At 37.6% G+C, this 23,180-nt stretch overlaps 3 protein-coding genes across 3 annotated transcripts; 2 read left to right on the top strand and 1 right to left on the bottom strand.

Annotated features, from left to right (window-relative positions):
* Positions 1–3,159: 3,159 nt before the first annotated feature.
* Positions 3,160–4,866, bottom strand: gadd45bb (growth arrest and DNA-damage-inducible, beta b). Its single transcript, XM_084118583.1, has 4 exons — positions 4,674–4,866; positions 4,462–4,563; positions 4,143–4,368; positions 3,160–3,821 (listed from the first exon to the last, which is right to left on the bottom strand). Exons 1-4 carry the CDS (start codon positions 4,715–4,717, stop codon positions 3,717–3,719), a joined length of 477 nt encoding a protein of 158 aa, XP_083974709.1. The 5' UTR covers positions 4,718–4,866; the 3' UTR covers positions 3,160–3,716.
* Positions 4,867–8,042: 3,176 nt separating this feature from the next.
* On the top strand, positions 8,043–16,776 carry map1sb (microtubule-associated protein 1Sb). Its single transcript, XM_084119469.1, has 7 exons — positions 8,043–8,211; positions 9,698–9,799; positions 10,876–10,958; positions 11,344–11,484; positions 11,673–14,784; positions 14,864–15,069; positions 15,366–16,776. Exons 1-7 carry the CDS (start codon positions 8,064–8,066, stop codon positions 15,522–15,524), a joined length of 3,951 nt encoding a protein of 1,316 aa, XP_083975595.1. The 5' UTR covers positions 8,043–8,063; the 3' UTR covers positions 15,525–16,776.
* Positions 16,777–19,691: 2,915 nt separating this feature from the next.
* LOC311087234 (interferon-induced protein 44-like) lies at positions 19,692–23,178 on the top strand. Its single transcript, XM_084120523.1, has 7 exons — positions 19,692–20,225; positions 20,324–20,375; positions 21,392–21,587; positions 21,667–21,819; positions 21,949–22,120; positions 22,374–22,474; positions 22,571–23,178. The coding sequence occupies exons 1-7, from the start codon at positions 19,745–19,747 to the stop codon at positions 22,754–22,756; spliced, it is 1,341 nt and encodes a 446-aa protein (XP_083976649.1). The 5' UTR covers positions 19,692–19,744; the 3' UTR covers positions 22,757–23,178.
* Positions 23,179–23,180: the final 2 nt, after the last annotated feature.

Genomic DNA, 23,180 nt, shown 5'->3' on the forward strand with positions numbered 1-23,180 from the left:
ACTATAGGGTTAGGAATAGGGTTTGGTTTGGTTTGGTTTGGTTTAGGGTTAGTTGCATGTAATTATGCATAATTTATAGGTATTACTAGTAACTGCATGTAACAAACAATGACACTGTAAAATAAAGTATTACCAAACATTATATAAATATACATTAAAATGAATTGATTTGTACAAATGTATAAATGTACAATTTTGCTTTAGGCCATTGTTAAACAGACCTTGGCATTCAGTCAGAACTAATTTAAACTACTCACAGACATGAAATGTCTTGTGAGTCTTAAAGGTCATGTGACTGCTCTGTTTGCTGCTGCACAACAGTGGACTTCATAAGGAACGGAGTGATGAGAGGATCTTATTTTTCGCGGCCTCTGACCTTGGCTCAGAACATTAACTCATTAGTATCTCAGACAGAGAGGGGTGACCCAGCTGCACGTGACTCTCGTTCTGACTTCACACTATTTCAACAACATGGCCATCCATGACCCCAGTTAAGCATGCATAGCACGTTTGAACCTATGTTTTATACTGACTTTCTGGGAACATCTAAATGATTGCATCCAATATTTATTGTTATTTATAAAGGTTTAAATATTTAAGTATTGGATGCAACCATTCAGGCATGTGAGGGGTGTTCATTTATTACTAAAAAATATAAAAAATGTTTATTGAAATAATTTCAATAATCAATATAATGTGGGATTTTATTCTTTATATTTTCTGAGCAACAGTATGGAGCCATGCACATGACCACAAATTAAGAATTCATTCCCACGTTTTAGTTAAATAGTGGACATGTACCAATTATTTCCCTCGTTTTAGTTATATCACAGCCACGATTGAACTGAATTTAAACAAGGGAATGAATTAGTACAATATAGCCATTATTTAACTAAATCAATGGAACAAATTAGTAAATAGTCATGAATTAATTAAGACGAGGGAAGCAATTAATAAAACATGGCCATGAATTAAGTGGAAACGAATTCTTAATTCTAAATAATAATCTATTTTAGAACTATTTTGAATGCTACAGATCCACAATCTGACTTCTAGCTTGAAATGAATCAACACTGAACTGATTTCAACTAAATAAAGACTGTTTACTATTGTCTTTTTAGAGCAGAATTGAATACTGTATTGTATAAAGCCCTATATAAATAAAAGTGACTTGACTATGTGCGAAGCTACGTACAACAGTGGCTTCATTTGGTAAGTTAATCATGCATATTTCTGAAGCTCAGACTGTTTTCTGTTGGAATAAATATGGAAAAGGATGTTTAAACCTGCATTTTAGCCTGTAATTTTCTTCATTTCATGATCTTAAAATAGATTGCCCTATGAATATGCACACTGCAAACATCATAATTCTACTATGCTGTGTTTATATTCAGACTATAGTGTTTATGTCTGATGTAAAAACCCCACCATGCTCCATTTTTTGCTTTTCAGTGAACATTTGAGTCAGTGACATGCTCAAATATAGCTCCTTATAGTCTAAGAATAGAACGTGCAGTCAGACTATTCATGGCGGTGGCTGTTACCTCAGTATAGCGAGTATCGTTGTTAAAGGGCTGTGCTATTGCTGCCATGGAAATAAGAGCCTTCTGTTCCTGTTTTTCTTCTATTTTCTCCCTCCGGCTTGACGTCAGTGCAGTCCTGAAGTGCGCAGCTCAGCCCAGCAGCCGCCCAGGGTACGCACCATGCTTTAGTCATGTCTGTCTGCAGAGGAGCCCATCAACGTCAGCTTTGTGCACGGACAAGTGCCTCGGGTCAGAAAACACTGTTTTCTCTTGGGCTTTTACAATGAAGACACAAATATATCTGTCAGTTGCTTACTGATCCACCCCACCTAAACAATGGCCCCTGTTGATGACTTCATAAAGTGGGTGATTATTGCTCACTAACTTTCTTCTCATCACCCCTCTTGAATTGTGCCATTGTTTTTTTTTTTTTACCCCTCTCCAGTCAGTGAACTTTTTTTTTTGGCACAAGGGAACTGTAAACACTGCCACATGTAAGAACAGAGCTCCCTGTGAAAATACAGACATGCCATTCAACCCTTCTGTACAGCATTATATGTTCTCAAGAAAAGATGTTTTCAAGATTGGCAGATGTTGATGTATGAGTCATGACATTATTCACTTCATTTTACTAAAGTTGTAGAGGAGTCATGCCCAGATGTCTCAGATGGTCTTTAAAAGAATATGGTGTGAGTCAGTGCATTAGTCTTGTGGGAAGTCATGGTGTTGAAGATGTGGGGTCTATCACGTGCAGCCTCTTTCAACCAGTCCATTTAGCTGTCTGCAAAGTTAATGGGAAGATCACAGGCTATTTGATCAACGTACCCCTCCTGCATGTTTACTGTGGCTTGCAGGCAGCCTGACCTTTCACAGTCACCAAAGAAAAGGTCAGTGAAGTCAAAGTGATCAAGCTATTTTCCCCCCCTTTTTTTTTTGGTCTTCTGAAAACAGCTCTAGTCTGTGACTAATATGTTTGTGCATGTTTTCATGTCCAATCTATAAAGACATTGTTCTTTTTGAACAATATATTACTACTGACTGGGCCACTTTGTCTTTTTGGCTGAAGGGTAATATTAGAATCAGTGTAAAAGAATAGCTAAGCATGTTGTGATTTATCTGACTGTAGTTTCTCCTTCATCCTCTTGAGCAGGAAGATATTAAAAAGCAAGTAATGTCTGTCAGCAGAGCCGTGTTCTCAGGTATATTTTGCGCCTCTTGCAAACAAAGCCATTTGTTTGAGAAACCGATAAGGAACCTCTTACTTTTGTACACATAGTGCTGCATCTAGGCTGCATGATTTATGATGCAGGTAGGGGAAAAACAGGTGTCAATATGTGAACAGCAATCTTCTTGGGAATGATGTTTATTTACTATTAATCATAACTGTCTGTTGTCCCAGAGAACAATTTAAGTCCCTCTCTTCCTTATTGCGTTCTTAAAATAACATCTGAAATGATCATACTGGCTATTCCAACAAGGAAGCAAGAGTATTTTTAACTAATTTATCTTTTTATGACCAGCTCTGAACTGAACTCATGTCAGTTCATGTGAGAGTTTTTGCTCTAATGTCCAAAAAGATGCACTTTCTGATTTTAAATCTGGCATAAAAAACACAACAGGAACTGTTAATTTTTTTAGCCATTAGGCATAAAATTTATTTCATAAGAAAAAGTACACATTTGTAAATGTATAAATAACCAATTATATTATTTGTTTTGAATGACATCAGTGTTGTGCATAAATAAAACAATTACGGTAAGACAATTTCAGCCCTTAAACAGCAGTCTCTTATTGAAAGCAGAAGTTCTTTTCCTCTGAAGACCTGTCACAATACTGTCGGGTCTGAGTCACGTGTTATTCATTCATTCCCCACGTGGAGTGCAAAGTGCGGCCGTACGCCGCCGTCTGGAAACATCCCGTAGCATCCTTGCTGCATCCCTTCAGAGGTACAACACAGTCCACAACCAACCCTTGGTGCTCCTTTGGTCCTTCCAAAGGGCGATAACACCGACCATGCATTATGAGGAACGTGGACGAATGTCTCTAGTATCCTCTGACGCTTCGGATTCCATAATCATGGAAGTGGAAGCTCTGGAATGGACTATTAGACAGTCCCCTTTAATTGATGAGCGTGTCCTCAAAGGACGACATCAATATTCCTTTTCTCTTCAGCACATTTCAGTGCAGAATAGCTCAACGCTCTTGCAGGGCAATGGAGGGCACCCACTGGTTCCTGCAACGGCTTTCTTTGCAGTAACTCCCCACCTCGTTCAGCTTCAGATGCTCAGCTTGTGGGTTCTATGAGAAGGAAAGAAATATGATTAGTATGGCAAATCTTTCACTATAGCTTGTTTTATACTTCCCTAATTTGTGTTAAGGGTGCAAATTGCTTCCGGAACATGTTTTTTAGCCAAGCTCATTATTAAAACGGTCTCATTCAAGAGATTTACATATCACAAACATATCACAAAAAAGCTAGTGTTTTGTTAAAAAAGTTAAAGACAACAAAAGCGATGTAAACAAATTGCACCCTTGCCCCCGAATGTTATTTTATAATTCGCACACTGGTTCTGTTCATATGCATTTGTTATATGCGTAAAAATAGGCTAGGCTACTTACAGTGACAAGTATGCAGTGGAGGTCTCTTGGCTCATTGGCGTTGCTGTCAGTGGAGAGAGGTTCTTCGAGAACCTGTGCTAAACGCCTCATGCCGGACACACGCACAATGTTGATATCGATGTCACAGCAGAAAGCTTGGATGAGCGTGAAGTGGATCTGAAGCGCAACATCACTTTCGTCCTCCTCATCGGTCGCCAAAACGCACAGGACCACGCAGTCTGGGTCACTGTAAAAGTTAACAAATGCATTTAATTTAATATTCTATTCGGCATGTCCAATTTGCTCTAATGCATGTTACTGAATTGAGTAAAATACTTACACATTCATGAGTTGTGCAGACTCGTAGACTCCAACTGTCAGACAGTTTTGTCGTTGCGCAGCCACTAGCAGCTCCTCGAGAGCTTCACGTACTGTTTCCATTCTTTAAAAGAAAAAATAATAATTGTCAGTTTTAATTTATGAAACAATTAAAATGAGAAGAAGAAAAAATATATTTTGAACCTCCTTAGTTATACGTAACAAGTAACTTACTTTCTGTCAGTGCTGCTGCATCCAACAACTTCCTCCAGAGTCATGGTTGTCCTTAAATTATATTATAATCCAGAAATCGAAATTCCTCCAAATAATGTAATTCCAAAGAATATGTCGATCTTTGAAGGCGGTTGTAATCCACAGAGATTGCGAGTGGTTTCTCTCTCGCACTGTCTCGACTCGTGTTTGACTCGAGCTGTGTGGGACCCGAGGTTTTTATAGCAGGAGTAGAGTAGGCGTGGTTGAAACTGCAGTCGAAACCTCATGCCAGTTGCCCACGAAGGTTTCTATGGAGTCTCCTATTGTGTGGAGTATTGTGTCATCTACAGTTGTCTTTGTGTAGGGAACGATCAATGAGCTATTTTCCATAATATAATCCTGCAGACTAATCTGTTAAAAATGAATTCTCATTAATACTGATAGATGGTTGCTGATATGGATTTAAAGCTGCACCCTAATGATATACATGAAGTAGCCTACCCCCTGAGATTTCAACCTAGCCTATTGTTAAACTTTCAAAAAAAAATAAAAATACATTGGATAATATTTGAGATAAGCTAATATAGATATAGGCCTATTTTATCTGTGCATTTTCACTTTTTGTGTGTTTACATTTAGTTATTTATTATTTTTATTTTATATGTTGTCTATTTTGCAGTGGCATTGCAAAATGTTGTGCAAAACGAATGAAAATGATAATAGCATACATAGGATATCTTCAAAAAAAATAATTATACATTATAATGGCAACTAATGCACGTGCACTTTTACATAAAAACGGTTGCATTCAGACTGTAAAATACTTTTAAAAAATGTCTCATTAAAATAATGTAATAAAATAAATTAAACATTAGGCCTACGCATTATTTAACCTTGATATTAATCTATATGTTTTTTATTATTGTCTAAAATAATAATAATAATTATCAGCAATGTATTGCTTGATGCAACTATTTTGAACAGCCATTCAACAGTCTTGAGCCCCAGACTGTCTCGATTGTCCAGCGCTCCATCTGGTGGCGAGAAGTGAGAACTGGAGGCCTGAGCACTGGGACAGGGACATGTGCGGGCACGTACCTCAGAAATTAAGGTGATCATGAAGGTAATCATTCTCTGATTACATCAGAACTAATAACTAGATCCGAGAATTACACGAACCTCCGCGATTTCGTTGGTTTCGCTGCATATGGTCAGATATCATTAACTTAAACCGTTTAGCTTTATTGTTGTGTCAGGTGATGATAATGTGTTATAACAAAATAAAGATGAGTTGTGAAGCGAAACACGCTCGGAGGTTTACTTGATTGTCAGATGTTCGCCATTTTGCATGATAAACAGTTCAACCAGGGCTGTCGTGATTAGATTACATCAGTTCATTAAGATTGTGACAAAGTTTGTTGCATTATAAATCATCTGTTGAAAACGTGTTTATCATCTTAATCCTTTTCAGGTGGCATCAACGATACGACCTTGCAAACAGAGTTAGCTCTTCAGTTTAAATGATAAACGCATAAAAGTTTGTAGGTCTAGCACAATGGCCAGTCTGTCGATTGCAATCTTATTTCATATAGCCTTGTACACAATTTAACTTTTACATTTTGATATTTCTTAATTCTTTTGATGTCCATAACATCTATAGGCTATGCATGCACTTCATTAAAATATTTAACTATTTAGGCTAACTATAGGCTACTTCGGCTATTTCTTAGCTTTGCTTTAAAAACCTTTTTGCCGGTCATGTTGGCACATCTTATAATATCAGTTATGTACAATTTTATTTTCTTTAACACGGTCTAAATCTGTATTTAAAGCTTTGAAATGCTTTTCGATATGCTGTGACAAACTTTTATAGATAGATAGATAGATAGATAGATAGATAGGCCTAGATATATTTTATGTATTAATTTCTGTGATTTGAGATTTTATTTAAAATTATAATTAAACGATATGTTTTTAAATGGTTTACTTCGATTTTTTACTTTGGATTTTAGCCCAAAGGGCTACACAATTATTTAGTAGTTATTCAGAGGTCGACCCCTGGCGGTGTGTGAAGGTCTTGCAGGGTTCAGAGACCAGAAAGGCTAATACTAAATATATAAACGTTTCTTTAAAAATATGAAAACAACTCAGTCTCGGAAATTTTGTAACTCTTCAAATAACCTTTTATAGAATACATGCTTAACAGATCAGCATATAAATGTAAAAACAGAAACAGTGAATCAAAGTTTCCTATAGTTTCCATATTGAATGGCCAGCAGCTATCAGCATGTAGCCCAAGACTGGTTGCCCACTAAGCTAAGCAGGGTTGAGCGTGGTGAGTAACTGGATGGGAGACTGCCTGGGAAAACTTCGTTGCTGCTGGAAGAGGTCATAGTGGGGCCAGCAGGGGGCGCTGCTTACCCTGTGGTCTGTGTGGGTCCCAATGCCCCAGTATAGTGATGGGGACACTATACTATCAAAAAGCACCATCCTTGCTTCGGATGAGATGTCTCATTTATGACCACAGAGAGTCAGACGAGGTCCTGTGGTCATAAAAAATCCCAGGTCAAATTTGCCCATTGGCCTCCTAATCATCCCCATATACTGATTGGCTTCATCCCTCTGTCTCCTCTTCACCAATAAGCTAGTGTGTGGTGGGCATTAGGGCACAATATGGCTGCTGTCGTATCATCCAGGTGGATGCTGCACATTGGTGGTGGTTGAGGAGATTTAATTATTTTCAAGTTCTGTTTTAAAAATGATTTAAACTTCTGTCTTTCATTATGGGACATTGGAAAAATGAATGAAGAGAACCAACCATCTTGAATAATCTAATATTTAGATAAATATATATATATATTACAGATAGAGGAATAGCAAGAGGTTCTTGTGAAGTTAAAGAATAATAACTGGAAACTGGAAAAAAAGTTTAGTCTACATCCTTCGGTAATTAATAATAATGTGAACATTGTGCAGTAGGCCTATACGTAAAAGTGCAAGTTGGATGCCTTATGTGGCTGTCCACAAGGATGCCTCTTTTTTATTTTAAAATGCCTTAAGATATCTAAATTATGTTGTTGTTGTTTTTTCATTTATTACTGCTGTGTAAAGTGACTTGCAACTTCAAAATAAAGAGTTACTGAATGGTTGAGTTGTTTTCCGTTCATCAACATCTATTTAACTGAATGAATGCATTTTACTGAACTCGTGTATTTCCTATTTGATTCCTGTTAAATGCAAAAACAATACATGTTGAAGATTGCTGCAATAGCCTAGTGATGCTTGCAACAAGGCGGTCTGAATCATGACTTCGATTGGTCAGCTTCAGTTTCATTCAGATTATCCGCCTGTTCCTTCAATAACGCTTGAATCGAATGCTTGTGTATTACATCATAAGAATAACTTTCCAACATGGCGTCGGGTGTAACGGCAGCGATGGAATCAGAGGACCTGACAGCCCATCCTGGATTCAGCAATGACAAATACTCGATGTTGATTGTAATCGGTGCGCTCTATAGACCGCACATACTGGACTATATTGTGGTGGAGATTGAACGAGGTATTCATTTTTAAATGTTGTATTTCTAGGAATAATAATAACAGTGTTAATCCAAACTGTTATAATATTTATTTGATATTATCATTATTTCTCATATCTGTGTGTCGTAGAACTGGTTGCGAGCATGTGGATATTCCATTCTTTGATTTTGTTATTCAGCGGTTCGTTCTTTGGTGAATAGAGATGGATGAAACACAATCAACAAAGTGCGACTCATTGCGCCAGTCACTTTCTCACGTTCAGCAATACATTTTTACGCATATTTCAACAAGCTCTCGTATGTACCGTATAGACTATAGCTTTTAAAGCAATAATACCATGTATATTCTGGTACAAGATTCGCGCAGCTGTTCCCTGCACTGCACTGCAGTGTTATGACATCAGTAAACATCAAAAATAGCCACCTTGTGCATCACCCTTTCCAGTATGCTTATAAGTATCACTGTTTTTTTCGGTTTATTAGTGTAACAGTCATTATATTGAAACGAATTAGTATTTTAAGTAAAGATGTGTTCATCACACGTCAACAGTTTAGGCTGCATGTTCACACCCACCCCAGCGGTCATTTTTTGCTAACATTAATTTGAGCGGCATCACCCTGATGAGAAATCCAACTTTGATTTTGAAGTTGTTAATCTAGTTGTGTTTTGGAACAGCTGGTCTAAGATAGCCAATGATCACCGTAGTAGACCAGCTAAGAAACCAGAGCATGCTACAAAACAAAAAAGCTACCAGTGTAAACTGGATTTTCCAGCAAGGCAGTCATCAACATTTCAACAACAGTGACAGAGGTGCCATTGTAGTCATTCATTTGAGGCTTTAACAATATGTCAGATGTTGACAGCACAGATGTCAACTGAGAAGAGCTTTTCAACATGGTGAGCAGGCAAAAATGGAAATCTCTTTACAAAGAAATATAAATAAGAGCTTACAGTCAAATTAAATAATTGTTTTCATATTTGCTTTCATTTAAGTTGGACTTCACACAGAATTAATATGTCAGGTTTTAAATCTTACTTACAATATTACAGTAGTAATTATTGTCAGTCCACCTTTTTTCCTATCTGTATCAGGAAATTTACCTGACTTTACTGCTGGTTATGCCGACATTGTTAAGTGTTTGTTTGTTTGTTTGTTTATTTCAGTGCAAGAAGTGATGAGTCTGATTTTTTATGGTCATATTAGATGAGAACAGAGGCATTTATATTTTATGAGTATTGGAGACCAATGCCACAAAGCAAAGCTGTTTTTGATAAGCCAGTCAGCCAACCATCTTATTTGTCTCTTAATGAGTCTCACATGATATTTCAGTGACATGCTGACTTCGGTGCTTTTGCTCTGGGAGTTAAGGCTGCTTGCTCTCAAATCAACGTTTTTGTAAACCCAGTGCAATAAGTGTCAATAAGGACATTAGCACATGTTTTTATTAATTGAGTTTTGATAATGCTTTCAATTCGTAAAGATAATTGCAGCTCCTTACATTTAGGTGTTCGGGCATGGGATGTGGACCTGGCAGTGTGTAACTTGGATGAGCAGCTGAAGCTCTTTACTTCTCAGCATTCTTCATATGAATCGAAAGACATAAGAGGTAAACTCTTTCAAAGTCATACAGTAGACACAAGTTTGTGAGGTAGGCCTATATAAAAAGAAGCAAATTTGGGTTGGCAGTGAAAGACATGAGCTACGCTTTTGAAGAACACTGTTGGGAATAATTTGGAGCTCATGATATTTAAGCGTGGGATGCAATCTTATGAATTAACAAAGAAGCAACTGTGTAGTTCAGCCCCAGCACAGCTCCATTTAAAGTATCAGACATGTACAATACTATTCCTCTTAATAATGGTATATGGTCCTATTTTCAATGTGTATGAGTTATGTACACTCATTAAATCCATTACCATAATGATTATGAAAATATTTCAGTTAAAAAACAACAACAACAACTGCATATTCCTATATTAAAAGAAGTATGGGTCATGCCAAACATGAGAATAGAAGATATTTATGTATTATTTATAGGCTAATACATTTATTGCAGCCTGTCTGATGTAAAAATGCACAATTATGTTTTCTTTGTTTTATTGGGAGAGAATCATTCATTCATTATAATTTTAATATTGTGTAATATAATTATACATTTATATTGTGTAATGAAGACTGTGTGAACTGTGTACTGCACACAATCGTAACTTCTGTACCTCCCAGTTCTATTATTCAGTAAATGTTGTATTTAGGTTGGCGTGTTGGTCCTAATTTGCTATTTCCGTACACACAGCAGAAAGACAGGAAGGAAGGGCTTTCTACCAATTGTTCAGACTTTGGCTGCTGGTGAAAAAACAGCAGTAGAACATATTCTTGCATTAGTTTTGAAAGTGATTTTGCTGACAAACTATAGTAAGACGTTTGCATAACTAATACTCATGAAAAAACGTCTTGTTCTTTTATTTTGCATTGCTCTTACACAGTTCTTACACTGTAGAGGTGCATAATTTTTAGTTTAGTTTGCTTTGATTTACCTTATTGTGTAGTCTTTTTTTCATATTAGTATGCAATGCATTAATATTTGCCGTTGAGAAATCCACATATGCATGCCATCTTTGTGTACTTATTCTGATTATTTCCCTATTGACCCATTTTATTTGTCTCCCTACAATTCCATCTTAGGTCAGAAGACATTTCATTTCAGTTCAGATGTACTGGAAATTAAAGTTGTAGTAAATCCATCTGAAGGGTTTCTCTACTCTGAGGTGTGTGACTGTTAAAGGCATCTATTTTTCTCTTCCTCAATTCTATTTATTTGTGTTACACAATAATCAATATATTAGATTAAATTAGATAGATATGTAATAATTAACACATTAGATATGTTAAGGATAAATTTAGTGCCTTGGCAAACAGTTACCAGTCCTGCAAGTAAAATTGAGTGTCTTTTTTTAACGTAAACATTTGTAACAAAAAGTATATATATATACCATACACTCACACACAGATGTGTGTTACCTGTATATTTGCTGTATTCCTTGTCCACTTTGCAGAAACATGATATGCATATATATATTTATATATATTTTAAATATACATTGAAATATTATTGTAATTTATAATTATTAATTTTTTTATTTTTAAATTCAGGTCCAGAGCTTGATATCATCCATACCTCGGCACAAATTGCTGGTACTCACGGGACAGTCTCTTGAGGACTCTGGGGATCTGGTCCTGCACACGGGGCAGTTCACTCCAAATGATTTCATCCAGATCTTTTTAGATGAAGAGGTTTGCCAGACTGTAAATGTGTATGCCAATATTTTAAAGTGTTTTCCTTACATTAAAAGTGGATTTGAAAAAGTAGCTATATTTGAATATAATATGATTCTTCTGAGCATTACAAATTATTCTGTTGTACTCTTAATGTAATTTCTCATACATTTGAATTAAAGCTGTTTTCTGTACATTTCCAACAGATTCAAGTTCTCTTAAACTCTATAAGCACACATGGCAAAGCAAACCTCACCTTAAGCTGCCCTAAAACTGGAAAATGGAAAAACTCAGTGCAAGGGAAGCACAACATACATGACATTATCGACATAAAGGTGAATCCTCTAATGGTACTACCCAAAATGGGGGGCCTTCAAGAGTTCACGGACCACTTTTTTGAGTCCATAGAGCCACAGTCTCCATTCGATCTCTTAGAGCCACCTGGCACAGTAGGATTTCTCAAGCTATGTCGTCCGTGCTGTTATGTCTTTCCAGGAGGGAGAGGTGACTGTGCCTTTTTTGCTGTCAATGGTTTCAATATTTTGGTAAATGGTGGAGCAGATCCACGCTCTTGCTTCTGGAAACTTGTCAGGCATTTGGACCGTGTTGACTCAGTGCTGCTTACACATTTTGGAACAGACAACCTGCCAGGAGTTAACAGCCTGTTGGAGAGGAAGGTCGCAGAGCTTGAGGAAAATGAAACTGACTCACAGGAAAAGGAGCAATGGGCAAAGAATCTAATCTCTCCAGAGCTTGGTGTGGTTTTCCTAAATGCCCCAAACAGACTTAAAAAACTTCAGGGTGATCCTAATGTACTTCGAAGCAGTGATCTAGCAGCACGTATTTTACAGCATTTGGAAAAACTAAAGATCTCACCAGAACCGCTTTTTCGCAGTTCAAATGGATCCATAGAACCAGTTATTCTTTTCCAGAAAATGGGAGTGGGATGCCTTGAGCTTTACATCCTAAATCCAGTCAAACGTAGCAAAGAAGTAGAGTCTTTCATGAATAACTGGCCAGATAATAGTTCCAAATCCAAGAGTTTAGATGGCCACCTAACCTCTTTGGTCTCTATATGTGCTTTGCTTGTTTGGCATCCTGCTAACCCAATGGAGAAAATCATCAGAGTTCTCTTCCCTGGCTCTACACCACAAGGAAAGATAATGGATGGTCTGGAGAGACTGAAGCATCTAGAGTTTCTTAAGCGCCCTGTGGTGTGCTCCAAAGATTTTGAAACATCAAAATCGGATAAGAATCCAAAAGTTGCAGAGAGTCAGGACAGTTCCAAATCTGTCAAAAATGAATCCAGACCAAGTAATGGTGCTTCAAAAGACCGAGCTGTTCGTGGAGATCTAGAGCTAAAAGACAAAACCAAAGGCATGAATGGGAATGATCTGAAAAGTGAAGAAAAGTTGAAATCTGTAGAAAGCAACGTGAAACATAAAAACTCCAGACTAGTTACAAGGAAGGAGTCTTTGAAGGACAAGAGCAATGAAAAAATAAACATATCAGACTCAAAGAAACAAGAAAATGGACAAAGAGAAATGTCAGGTAGCAAAAATGCTTCAACAAGAAGACCAAAGTTAGAGAGCAGACCCGAAGAGAGAAAAGCAACAAAGCCTCTTGGAAAAGATATCAAGAAAACCTCTGCAGGATTACTGAACTCAAATAAGCCGGGAAACGTAAAAAACGAAGCAAAATTACACAAACAGGCTGAGGACAAAGCCAAAAACTTTAAATCTAACAAGGAGCAGCAGAATCAGAAGTTGTCAACAGACTCAGAAGATATAAATTGCTCCATTATGTCTTCACCAGAAGATATGACCGCAGATTTTCTGGAAATGGGTCGAGAACAACATGATTTACAAACTGTTGACTTTGGGAACATGAAAAATGTCTCAACAGGTAATGTGCAGTCTATATGTAGTAACATAGTAAATCCTAGCAAGTCCGGAGCATCTGCGAGACCCTTTGTCAAAACAAAAAATGAGCTCTGTGTGAATCTAGACCTCACTCCCACTGAGTATACTTTGCTTGATGGGTCTTTTAAAGATGGGCATGAGGAAGTTTGTGTCAGTCCCGATGAAAAGACGTTAGAGCTAACATCTCCTAGATCACGTCCAAATAGTGCTGGTCATACTCCTTTTCACTTGTCACCTGAAGAGACCTGGGCCTCAAAAGATCATAGTAGTTTTGGCGTTAAGATGTGTCTTGGTTCAGAGAGCCAGCAGATGGGATTGTCCAAGTTTTCAGAGTCTGGATGCCCTAAAAGTAACCAAGAAAGTATCTCAACTTCCTCCAAAGAGAAGCATTCTAGTTTCCTGTCTCTCAGCTCTTTCAAGGATATAATGCCTGATATATCTCCCACTGTTACCACCACCACACACTCAATGCCTGCAGAAGTAAGTTCACCACAGTCCACTGAGGTTGATGAATCATTGTCGATGTCTTTTGAACAAGTGCTGCCAACAGTGAGCGAGTCCACCAACGAAGACGAAACATCTTACTCCAATGGACACCATGTCAATTCTGATTTCAAAGTAGGAATGTCTTTGTCTTTAAAGAAGCCTCACACCCAGAGGGCACCTCATGATGGCCCGGAAGGGTGTTCATCTGGACCGCATTGTCTAGTATTTGATGGTACCCACGATGTTGACCTTTGCTTGGTCTCTCCATGTGAGTTCAAACATTTCAAGCCGGTTGGCGATCAAGAGGATCCACTGTCACTAGGTTTTAGTAACACCAGCCCATTGAACCTTTCTGATGATAGTGACCACTCCCAAGATGTAGCTAAGCCCCTTCCACCTTCATGTTCAGGTAACAAGGCCACTCATCCAGCTCAGGAGACGCCTCTCACTTCTGCCAGCGACTATTTTTTCATGGCAACAGACTCAGATATACATCCTGGTGTAGAGGATTGCTCATCCATTACTGCAGACGGACTTCTGGATTCTGATGAAGAAGGGGTTGTGAACCTGCAATCCCAGAACCTAAATGATGGTGTGAATTCTTGCAGAGGGAATCATCCTTTGCCGAAGGATCCCCCACCCGCACCTCTGAAAGACTTACCTCCTCTTCCACCTCAGCCTGGTGCTTGTATGCCTGATCCTGTCAGCAACATAAAGCCTGGTGCAACAAAAGGCAGAAAAGCAGCAAGAGTTACACAGAGGTTAACATCTTCTAGTGTTTTAACACAAGGCACCAAAACCAGGGCTGGCAGTCAAGGTACTTCTGTTAGCGGCTCAAGAAGCAGCTCAGCAGGGGACATAATGGCTAGTCGTAGCACAGGCTCTGCTTCTAAACGATCAACAACAGCAGGTTTGAACTGATTTCACATTGTTTATTTTTGTATAAATATATTTATCTGGTACTGACTGGTGTCATAATGCATCAACAGGTAGCAAGGTTGGTGCTTCAGTATACTTGGACCTGGCTTACCTTCCGTCGGGCCATGGAGCTTCCACTGTTGATGTTGAGTTTTTCTGTCGCTTGCGATCGTCCTGTTACATAATAAGTGGAGACGACACACTCAAAGAAAGCTTGATGAGGTCCATTCTGGATGCATTATTGGAGGGAAAATCTGTATGGCCTGAGGATGCGCCGGTATGTATGAGTAGATATATGCAGAAGAAGTCAATTCAAAGAAACTCCACAGAACTTTGGCCTCTCTATCGCCATCTGTGGTTAAACATATAATTGCAAGTTACTTTAATTTTTTTTTGTCATGCCACTTTCTGTCATGCTACTTCTACACGGATAGGTATACCTATGGTTGCCTGTGATCACTATATCAGAGTGGACCCAAAACAATCTTCTGTAATGCACCTTTAAAAGCTACTACATTTATGTGGGGATAATGTAGCATACTTAGTCTGTTTTATCTTTGTTTAAACTTCTAGGTGACCCTGATTCCCACGTTTGAGTCACTGATGATGCATGAGTGGTATCGGGAAACTCAAGAAAAACAACGGCAACTGGGCATTACAGTCCTAGGCAGCAACAGCACTGTGGCTATGCAGGAGGAAACATTCCCTGCTTGTAAAGTAGAGTTCTGCTAGATGGACAGGGATATGACACATGCTTTACATTTTCCATCTGTGTATCCCATGCTTATTTATAGGGATGCACCGATACCAGTATCGGTATCGGGCCCGATACTATGCTCATGTACTCGTACTCGTAAGCTCATACAATGCATTTTAGCAGGCTTAGTTAAGCATGAAAATAACTGAAGGAAATATATATTTGATGAACAAATTAAGTCAACTAATATGATTTATATTCTTTTGGTTTATCTTCTAATACATTTAAAAATTAGAAATGCAGTGAAAATACAGGTATCGGTTTTCGGTATCGGCGAGTACCAAAAATGTGAGTATCGGTATCGGACTCGTTCTGGAAAAAGTGGTATCGTTGCATCCCTACTTATTTAAAGGGACACATACACAAATTTCACTACCATAGATTCATATGTACAGTTATGTTCTCGCCAGATGCTTCACCAAACAACATATTTTGCGTTCGTGAAGGACTCCTAAGCAGGTAGCTAAGGACTAAAATACACAGTAAAATCATTAAGTATTAAATCAACACCTATATATGTATTTACTCTAGGAGTATAATTGTACTGATTTGTTATCAAGAAGAGTATTTAATAGATTCTCACTACACAAAAGTAGACAGTAGTAATTAAATACCTCAAACTTTAACATAGCCCCCGAGGTCAGATCTTTCTATGGAAGAGGTAAACACACTTCTTTGGAAAATGCATTATTTTGGTTTATGCGAGTGAATGAGCTAGAGAATTGCATTGATTATGCCATTGTGCATGAAGACCATTGCATTGCTCTGAAAAGGATAGTATTATACCATTTTCCAGTCCCTTTGACTGTATGAGGACCGGTAGCTTCACGCCAATTCACACAGATATGGTATGAATGTACTGCACTATAATAGAAAATCACTATGAAATCTGTATGAATATGACGGCATGTAAGTGACAATTTCAGTTCATCCCATTTGGAAATGTGATAAGTAGAAGTGGCAACTGTGTGACACCAAGTATAAATTGTAACTGCAGTGCAGAGCCTCTGATATCTACTGTATGCCTGCTGTGCTTCTGTTACTGACTGCTGATGTAGTGCATACTGCTCCTTTATTTTTCTAGATTTTAATTCAGCACTATAAAGAGAATGTCTGGTTGGTTTGTGGGGCACAGAATCATTTTGAATTCATGCATTGCTACAATCATATAGAGGAAAGTGTAATATAGGCTACTTATATGTAATATAAATGAGATGAATTAAAACATTTAAATGTCATTGTAAATACTTTGCTGATTCCTTGTCAGTGTGATAGGATAAAACAATCACACAATGCACAGACATCATTTGTGAAAAAGATTGCTAAAAGTTGAGAGAGAAAAAAATCAGGTAATACTGTACAGTATCAATAAAAATGGTAGAATATAATTAAATTGGACTATCCCAGATAGCAAGCAATCATTTAAACAATGTTAATACAATATGTATGCGTCAATGCTAATTAATAATAAAAGTTACAAAGTGATGTTGGTTCAATATTACTTTTGCACCCACAATTAATGTTGAAATAATGGTGAGATAAAAAACAATGGTAATGTCACTGAATCAATGTTATGAAGTGATGTTGTTTCATCATCCCTTTTGCAAAAACATTTAATGGTGAAACAATAATGAGATTTCAACAAAAATATGAAAATGTCATTATACTATATGTTGATTCTATTCAACACAGATCTTTTCAGTAAAAAGAACACTTTCTACCCAGTGTTGTATTTAATCTTTTTAATCTGGTATCCATGCGCAAGCACTCTCTCTACACTGCAGAAGTGTGGAAGATCTGAAAACACAGACAAACAAGTAAGCTGTTGACTTGTATCTTACTAGATGCAATACAGAAATTGACCATGGTGAACATATTTAGACAGTTTGTGAACCCTGCCTTGTTTTCAGACAGTTTAATATAACTTATAAGTCCAGTACAAAAGTTACTGCCACTCATCAAAGGCAGCTGTCACAGTTTCTAGGCGACAAGAACAATCCTCCGTTGGCTTGACCATACCATTTAACAACGCTCGTACGCAGTTACAGTTTTGGAACCGGGACCCAGTTCCATACCATTTTAAGCTTTTCATGGTTCATTCAATGTTTTATAGACAACCTCAGTCATGCTAATTCAGATTAGCACAGTTGGTTTTAAATAAATCTTGTTTATTTCAGTTTAGGACTTCATAGTCCAGGGGCTGGTAGCATGATATTAGTTGAACACACTCATGGTTGTGGGATAGTTTTGAGTTGATAAAACCAAACCAATCCAATCAGGCTTTGATGGTACCATGAAACTGGTCATCAAATTTCTCCGGTTCATCATGAACCGTTCATGGAGCATGTGCACATGAAAGTGTGACATCAGAAGCGAACAGCCAGTCATATGACTTGAAACATAGAGAAGCTGCGATTCACTTTTCGTGAAAGAGTCAGCATAATTCTCTATTCTGTTTAAGATTAAGAGATTGAAGACTATGAAGTATATACATGCATTTACACTGCAAGGAGAAAATATCTTGCAATATCAGTGCAAGAGAAAGTTGTGAAGTTAGTTTATAGTTGATCAAATATTTCAACCAGATGGAACTGGATGAATATTCTGAATGTTCTGTCATTATTTTCCTGTTATCACTGTAAAGCTGCTTTGAAACAATCTATTCTAAAAAGCGCTATAGAAATAAAGATGACTTGACTTGACTTGACTGTGAAATTGACTGCAGTGCGGGGTCTTGTGCTTAACTGGTTTACTGGAAATAACACAATTAAGCAAACCTGTACCGCCACTTCATTTTTATGACATGCCTTTACAAGGTTGAGTTTCAGTAAAAAAGAAAGTAATATATTTCTGGTTACCGAAGGAAAGAGGACGAACCTGAAGTCTTGTTCCAAGGTGAGCTGATTTCATAAATGTTCTTTTTTTGCAAGATCAATGCATTTTTACATTTTATATTTAAATATTTACATTTAGCATACTTTTTATAATGTGACAATTTTAATGACTTGAATTCTTTAACATGAATTTGGGTGTGGACGGGACACGGTTACAGTTTTGGAACCGGGACACTGTTCCATACCATTTTAAGCTTTTCATGGTTCATTCCATGTTTTATAGACAACCTCAGTCATGCTAATTCAGATTAGCACAGTTGGTTTTAAATTAATCTTGTTTATTTTAGTTTAGGACTTCATAGTCCAGGGGCCGGTAGCATGATATTAGTTGAACAAACTCATGGTTGTGGGATAGTTTTGAGTTGATAAAACCAAACCAATCCAATCAGGCTTTGATGGTACCATGACACTGGTCATCAAATTTTCATCATGAACCGTTCATGCAGCACGTGCACATGAAAGTGTGACATCAGCAGGTGTGGCTTGAAAGTGTGAGATCAGAAGCGAACAGCCAATCATATGGCTTGAAACATAGAGAAGCTGCGATTCACTTTTCGTGAGAGAGTCAGCGTAATTTTCTATTCTGCTCAAGATTAAGAGATTGAAGAATATGAAGTATATAAATGCATTTACACTGCAAAGAGAAAATATCTTGCAATATCAGTGCAAGAGAAAGGTGTGAAGTTAGTTTATATAGTTGATCAAATATTTCAACAAGATGCTGGATAAATATTCTGAATGTTCCGTCATTATTTTCCTGTTATCACTGTAAAGCTGCTTTGAAACAATCTTTGAAACAATCAAAAAAGCGCTATAGAAATAAAGATGATTTGACTTGACTTGACTGTGAAATTGACTGCAGTGCGGGGTCTTGTGCTTAACTGGTTACAGGAAATATCACATTTTAAAGCAAACCTGTACCGCCACTTCATTTTTATGACGTGCCTTTACAACATTGAGTTTCAGTTAAAAAAGAAAGTAATATCTTTCTGGTTACAGAAGGAAAGAGGACGAACCTGAAGTCTTGTTCCAAGGTGAGCTGATTTCATAAAATGTTTTTTTTTTTTTTTTTTTTTTTTTTGCAAGATCAATTCATTTTTATATTTTATATTTAAATATTTACATTTAGCATACTTTTTATAATGTGACAGTTTGAATGACTTGAATTCTTTCACATGAATTTGGGTGTGGACGGTAATCTGTAGCATATATTTTTTCAAAATACTTTTAAAGGACCCTTTCTTTCTATTCCATTATAACAGCATGCTTTAAAATGTTGGTTGAATGTTTTTCAGATCATTATGAGCACCACCATCACATCCAGCTTGACCAAATGGCAGAGGAGGAAGCTCTGCTCCTTGCTCAGCCATGACAGACTTAGCCTGCTGTTCAAAGCCAGTGTGCATGGCTACAATGTCAATACATTTCACCAAAAATGTAATACTCAGGGGCCAACTGTTATTGTAGCTTACAATAAGTCTGGATATGTTTTTGGAGCTTTTACCAACAAAAATTATGCGCAGACAGGACAAAATGTTGTTGATGTGAAAGCCTTTCTCTTCAGCTTTAATGACAAAGAGGTTAAAGAAGATCCTCTCCGTGTGTTCAGTGGAAATCCACAGTTTTCTTTCACTGACAATGGTCCAAACTTTGGTTCTTTAATGTTTCTTTACAATAACACAGCCACCGTCTACAGTAATCCAGGAACATACACATTTGATCCACATAAGATGCATGGGAATGACTTACAGCTGACTGAATGCGAGGTGTACAGAGTTGAAGGTTTGTATTATTTTGTGCTAATGTTTAGATAATTTATGTGAGAGTAGTGCACTTGCAGTAATGATTGTGTGAAAAACTCTGGTTTGGATTCTCACCAGACTGTGAAGGACTCATGGAGAAACCATGGAGAAATGTGCAGTGGAACTCTGAGTGAGTGAAGCAAACCAAATTCAGTCTTCTTAAAAATAATTCAGATTCACTAATGTGGTCTGGTTTCTTTGTTTTTAATATCAATGTCTTTTATGAAATGCTTCTGACTAACTGCGTCTCAGGAGTGTTTAAAGCTACAATATGTAGTTTTTTTCGCCGCTAATGGTCGCTAACCTCTTACAATAACAGAGGCGTAGGTTGATGACGCATAAGCGGAATTATGGAACTTGTCGTCATGCTGATGGATCTAATAATGTTTATGGATGAGTGAATACACTGATGTTTTTAACATGACTGTGGTATGAAGCATGGCACGATTGCTAATGAGAGACTGATATCAGCACCACACGCAAGTCCCGCGGATATAAAGGAAATAAGACATTTCATTCTACCGAACTACCCGCAAGTGCAGAATTACTACTCACACAAGTCAGATTATTTGACGAATTAAACTTGTGAGGTAACGCAGCGGGTTTCATTTGGTCTACACTATCACACTAAACTGCATTTGACTGTGTTTAAAGTTATAATGTTATTCAATGTTATACACGCAAGAGCGGCGTTTCTGTCCAGTCGAAGTTAGTCGCGGACGTGGAGCTCTCGGCATCTCGAAAACGCCACGCTGATATTGATCCTCATTTTAGTTCTCCTTTTGTCCCAAAGTCTGCTTGCCGTGGTCCATAATGTTTGAACGAAACAACAACAGCGTGAGCGTGCCACTAGACGTAACGCAGTTGTCCACGTTTGTCGCCATGGTTACTATGGCAGTACGAGCGGAAACCAGGGATAACGCGGATATTACATCATTGACAGGCGACAATGACCAGGGACGAACCATTATTTAAAATTGGAATTTCTCTGAAATTAAAAATCTTTGGGAACTTTTGGGATATTGTAAGTACACAACTGCAGGAAATATATCACAATGTGAAAGTGATTTTTGGATATTTTATTACAAAAATCTTACATATTGTACCTCTAAGGAATCTGACAATTATAATTCATAATGTTTTTAGGAGAAGGAAGGAGCTCTTGAGCATCATCTCAGGCTGGAAGCCTTCTGTAAGCTCAGTTAAACATGCTCGGATTCTACTGGTGGGTCCTGTTGGGGCTGGAAAATCAAGCTTCTTCAACTCTATCAACTCTGTATTCAAGGGTTATGTGAGCACTCAGGCCAACACTGGCACTGCCGGAACCAGTTTGACTACTCAGGTAGAAATGCAACTTGATTATTACACTTACACTTGATTACACCTCTCTGTTCTGTATTAAAAATATTTGTGCCTTGTAGTTCCGTACCTACTACATAAAGCCAGGCAGCGGTGTCAGCCATGTTCCCTTCACTCTGTGTGACTCGATGGGTCTGGAGGAGGGTTTGAACAGCGGTCTGGATGTAGATGATTTTGCCAGTATTTTGAAGGGTCACATTCAAGACAAGTATCAGGTGAGAACTTCAGTAAAAGGTAAACATAATAGTTAATAGGTTTAGAAGATGTTTTACTAGCTAGTTACAGGAATAAAAAATTGTTTTATTCTTGATGATTTAAAGATATATGACATATCTTTTTCTTAGTTGAACCCATCAATGCCTATACAACCAGACTCCCCTGAGTTCCATAAATCTCCTGGCCTGAAGGACAAGATTCACTGTGTGGTGTATGTGATTGACACCAGCAAAGTCAAGCTCCTCTCTGACAAAATGATTGAAAAGTTTGTGGTTTTTCGAAGGAAAACCAACCAGCTCGGTGAGTGACGGACAATAATGAAACAGATTTGAATTAATTTCAAGTGACATGAGTGTATTTTGACGTTTAAATGATGGAAATTCAATTTACAGTCTCTCTCAAGCAACCTGAGGTCAAGTCCCCTTCTCAAGAGCACCTCTTGTGGGGATTGAGTGTACAACTAACATACATCTTTAACCACTAGGGCTGTTTCACCCACAGTTTAATGATCTCTGGGATTTTGTAGCATTTAAGGTGTTATTCTGTACTTCAGGTATTCCTCAGCTGGTTCTGCTCACTAAGGTGGATGAGGCCTGTCCCTTAGTGGCAGAAGACCTGAAAAATGTCTACCAGAGCCACTACATCAACAAAATGGTACAAATGAATATATATGGCTTTATTGTCAGTATTCTATACTGTTCTCTTTCACATCTTGTTCTTGAGTATTTCTGATGAACTGTTTTGTGACAGGTGCAAGAGGTGAGCGCTCAGCTTGGAGTTTCTTTGTCTGCTGTGATCCCAGTGAGGAACTACTACCAAGAACTGGAAATAGACCTTCAAACTGACATTCTGCTTCTAAACGCTGTTGTTCAGATACTCAGAGCCGCTGAGGGCTTTTTTGATGATCTTTACAATCCAGAGGACAATTCTGAGTAGATCTCAGTCTCTTTTCCTTGTCTGACCTAAAGATGGATGTAGCCTATTATTTGTATTAACAAATTGAATCTTTCGGTTTTAAACGCATACATTTATATTTGTTACAGTCTGTGCTTTGAGTGTTTTCCTCTCTCTGTAAATACGTGACATCATTACTCCTTTCATCTCTCTGAGTATATGTTAGTTTAGGGACCCTTGTGCACCTGTGTTACTTATTTTTAAGAGCGGACGCATTTGTAAATCGAATGTGTTTGGTTTCCGGTGTCATCTGCTTTATTATTTTATTATTGTTATTTGTTTGTGTTTTGGTAATTTGCTGTTAAGCCTTTTCGAGTTATTTCACCTTCTTGGTTCTCTGATGAAACAAGTTTTCTTTTGCTTCTGGTAATTTGTTTTTGTATTAAATGTTTCAATATAATTGCAT

The sequence above is a fragment of the Abramis brama genome, assembly GCF_963993115.1.
Source record: "Abramis brama genome assembly, chromosome: 7".
NCBI lineage: Eukaryota > Metazoa > Chordata > Actinopteri > Cypriniformes > Leuciscidae > Abramis > Abramis brama.

Excerpts from the sequence above, each read along its gene's own strand:
- gadd45bb (XM_084118583.1), bottom strand. The coding sequence starts at position 4,717 with ATGACTCTGGAGGAAGTTGTTGGATGCAGCAGCACTGACAGAAA. Across the intron at positions 4,564-4,673 it reads TGCAGCAGCACTGACAGAAA|AATGGAAACAGTACGTGAAG; the intron begins GTAAGTTACTTG and ends TTTCTTTTAAAG. Across the intron at positions 4,369-4,461 it reads TCTGCACAACTCATGAATGT|TGACCCAGACTGCGTGGTCC; the intron begins GTAAGTATTTTA and ends TAACTTTTACAG.
- LOC311087234 (XM_084120523.1), top strand. The coding sequence starts at position 19,745 with ATGAGCACCACCATCACATCCAGCTTGACCAAATGGCAGAGGAGGAAG. Across the intron at positions 20,226-20,323 it reads CGAGGTGTACAGAGTTGAAG|ACTGTGAAGGACTCATGGAG; the intron begins GTTTGTATTATT and ends GATTCTCACCAG. Across the intron at positions 22,475-22,570 it reads GCCACTACATCAACAAAATG|GTGCAAGAGGTGAGCGCTCA; the intron begins GTACAAATGAAT and ends GTTTTGTGACAG.
- map1sb (XM_084119469.1), top strand. The coding sequence starts at position 8,064 with ATGGCGTCGGGTGTAACGGCAGCGATGGAATCAGAGGACCTGACAGCC. Across the intron at positions 10,959-11,343 it reads AAGGGTTTCTCTACTCTGAG|GTCCAGAGCTTGATATCATC; the intron begins GTGTGTGACTGT and ends TTTTAAATTCAG. Across the intron at positions 11,485-11,672 it reads AGATCTTTTTAGATGAAGAG|ATTCAAGTTCTCTTAAACTC; the intron begins GTTTGCCAGACT and ends CATTTCCAACAG.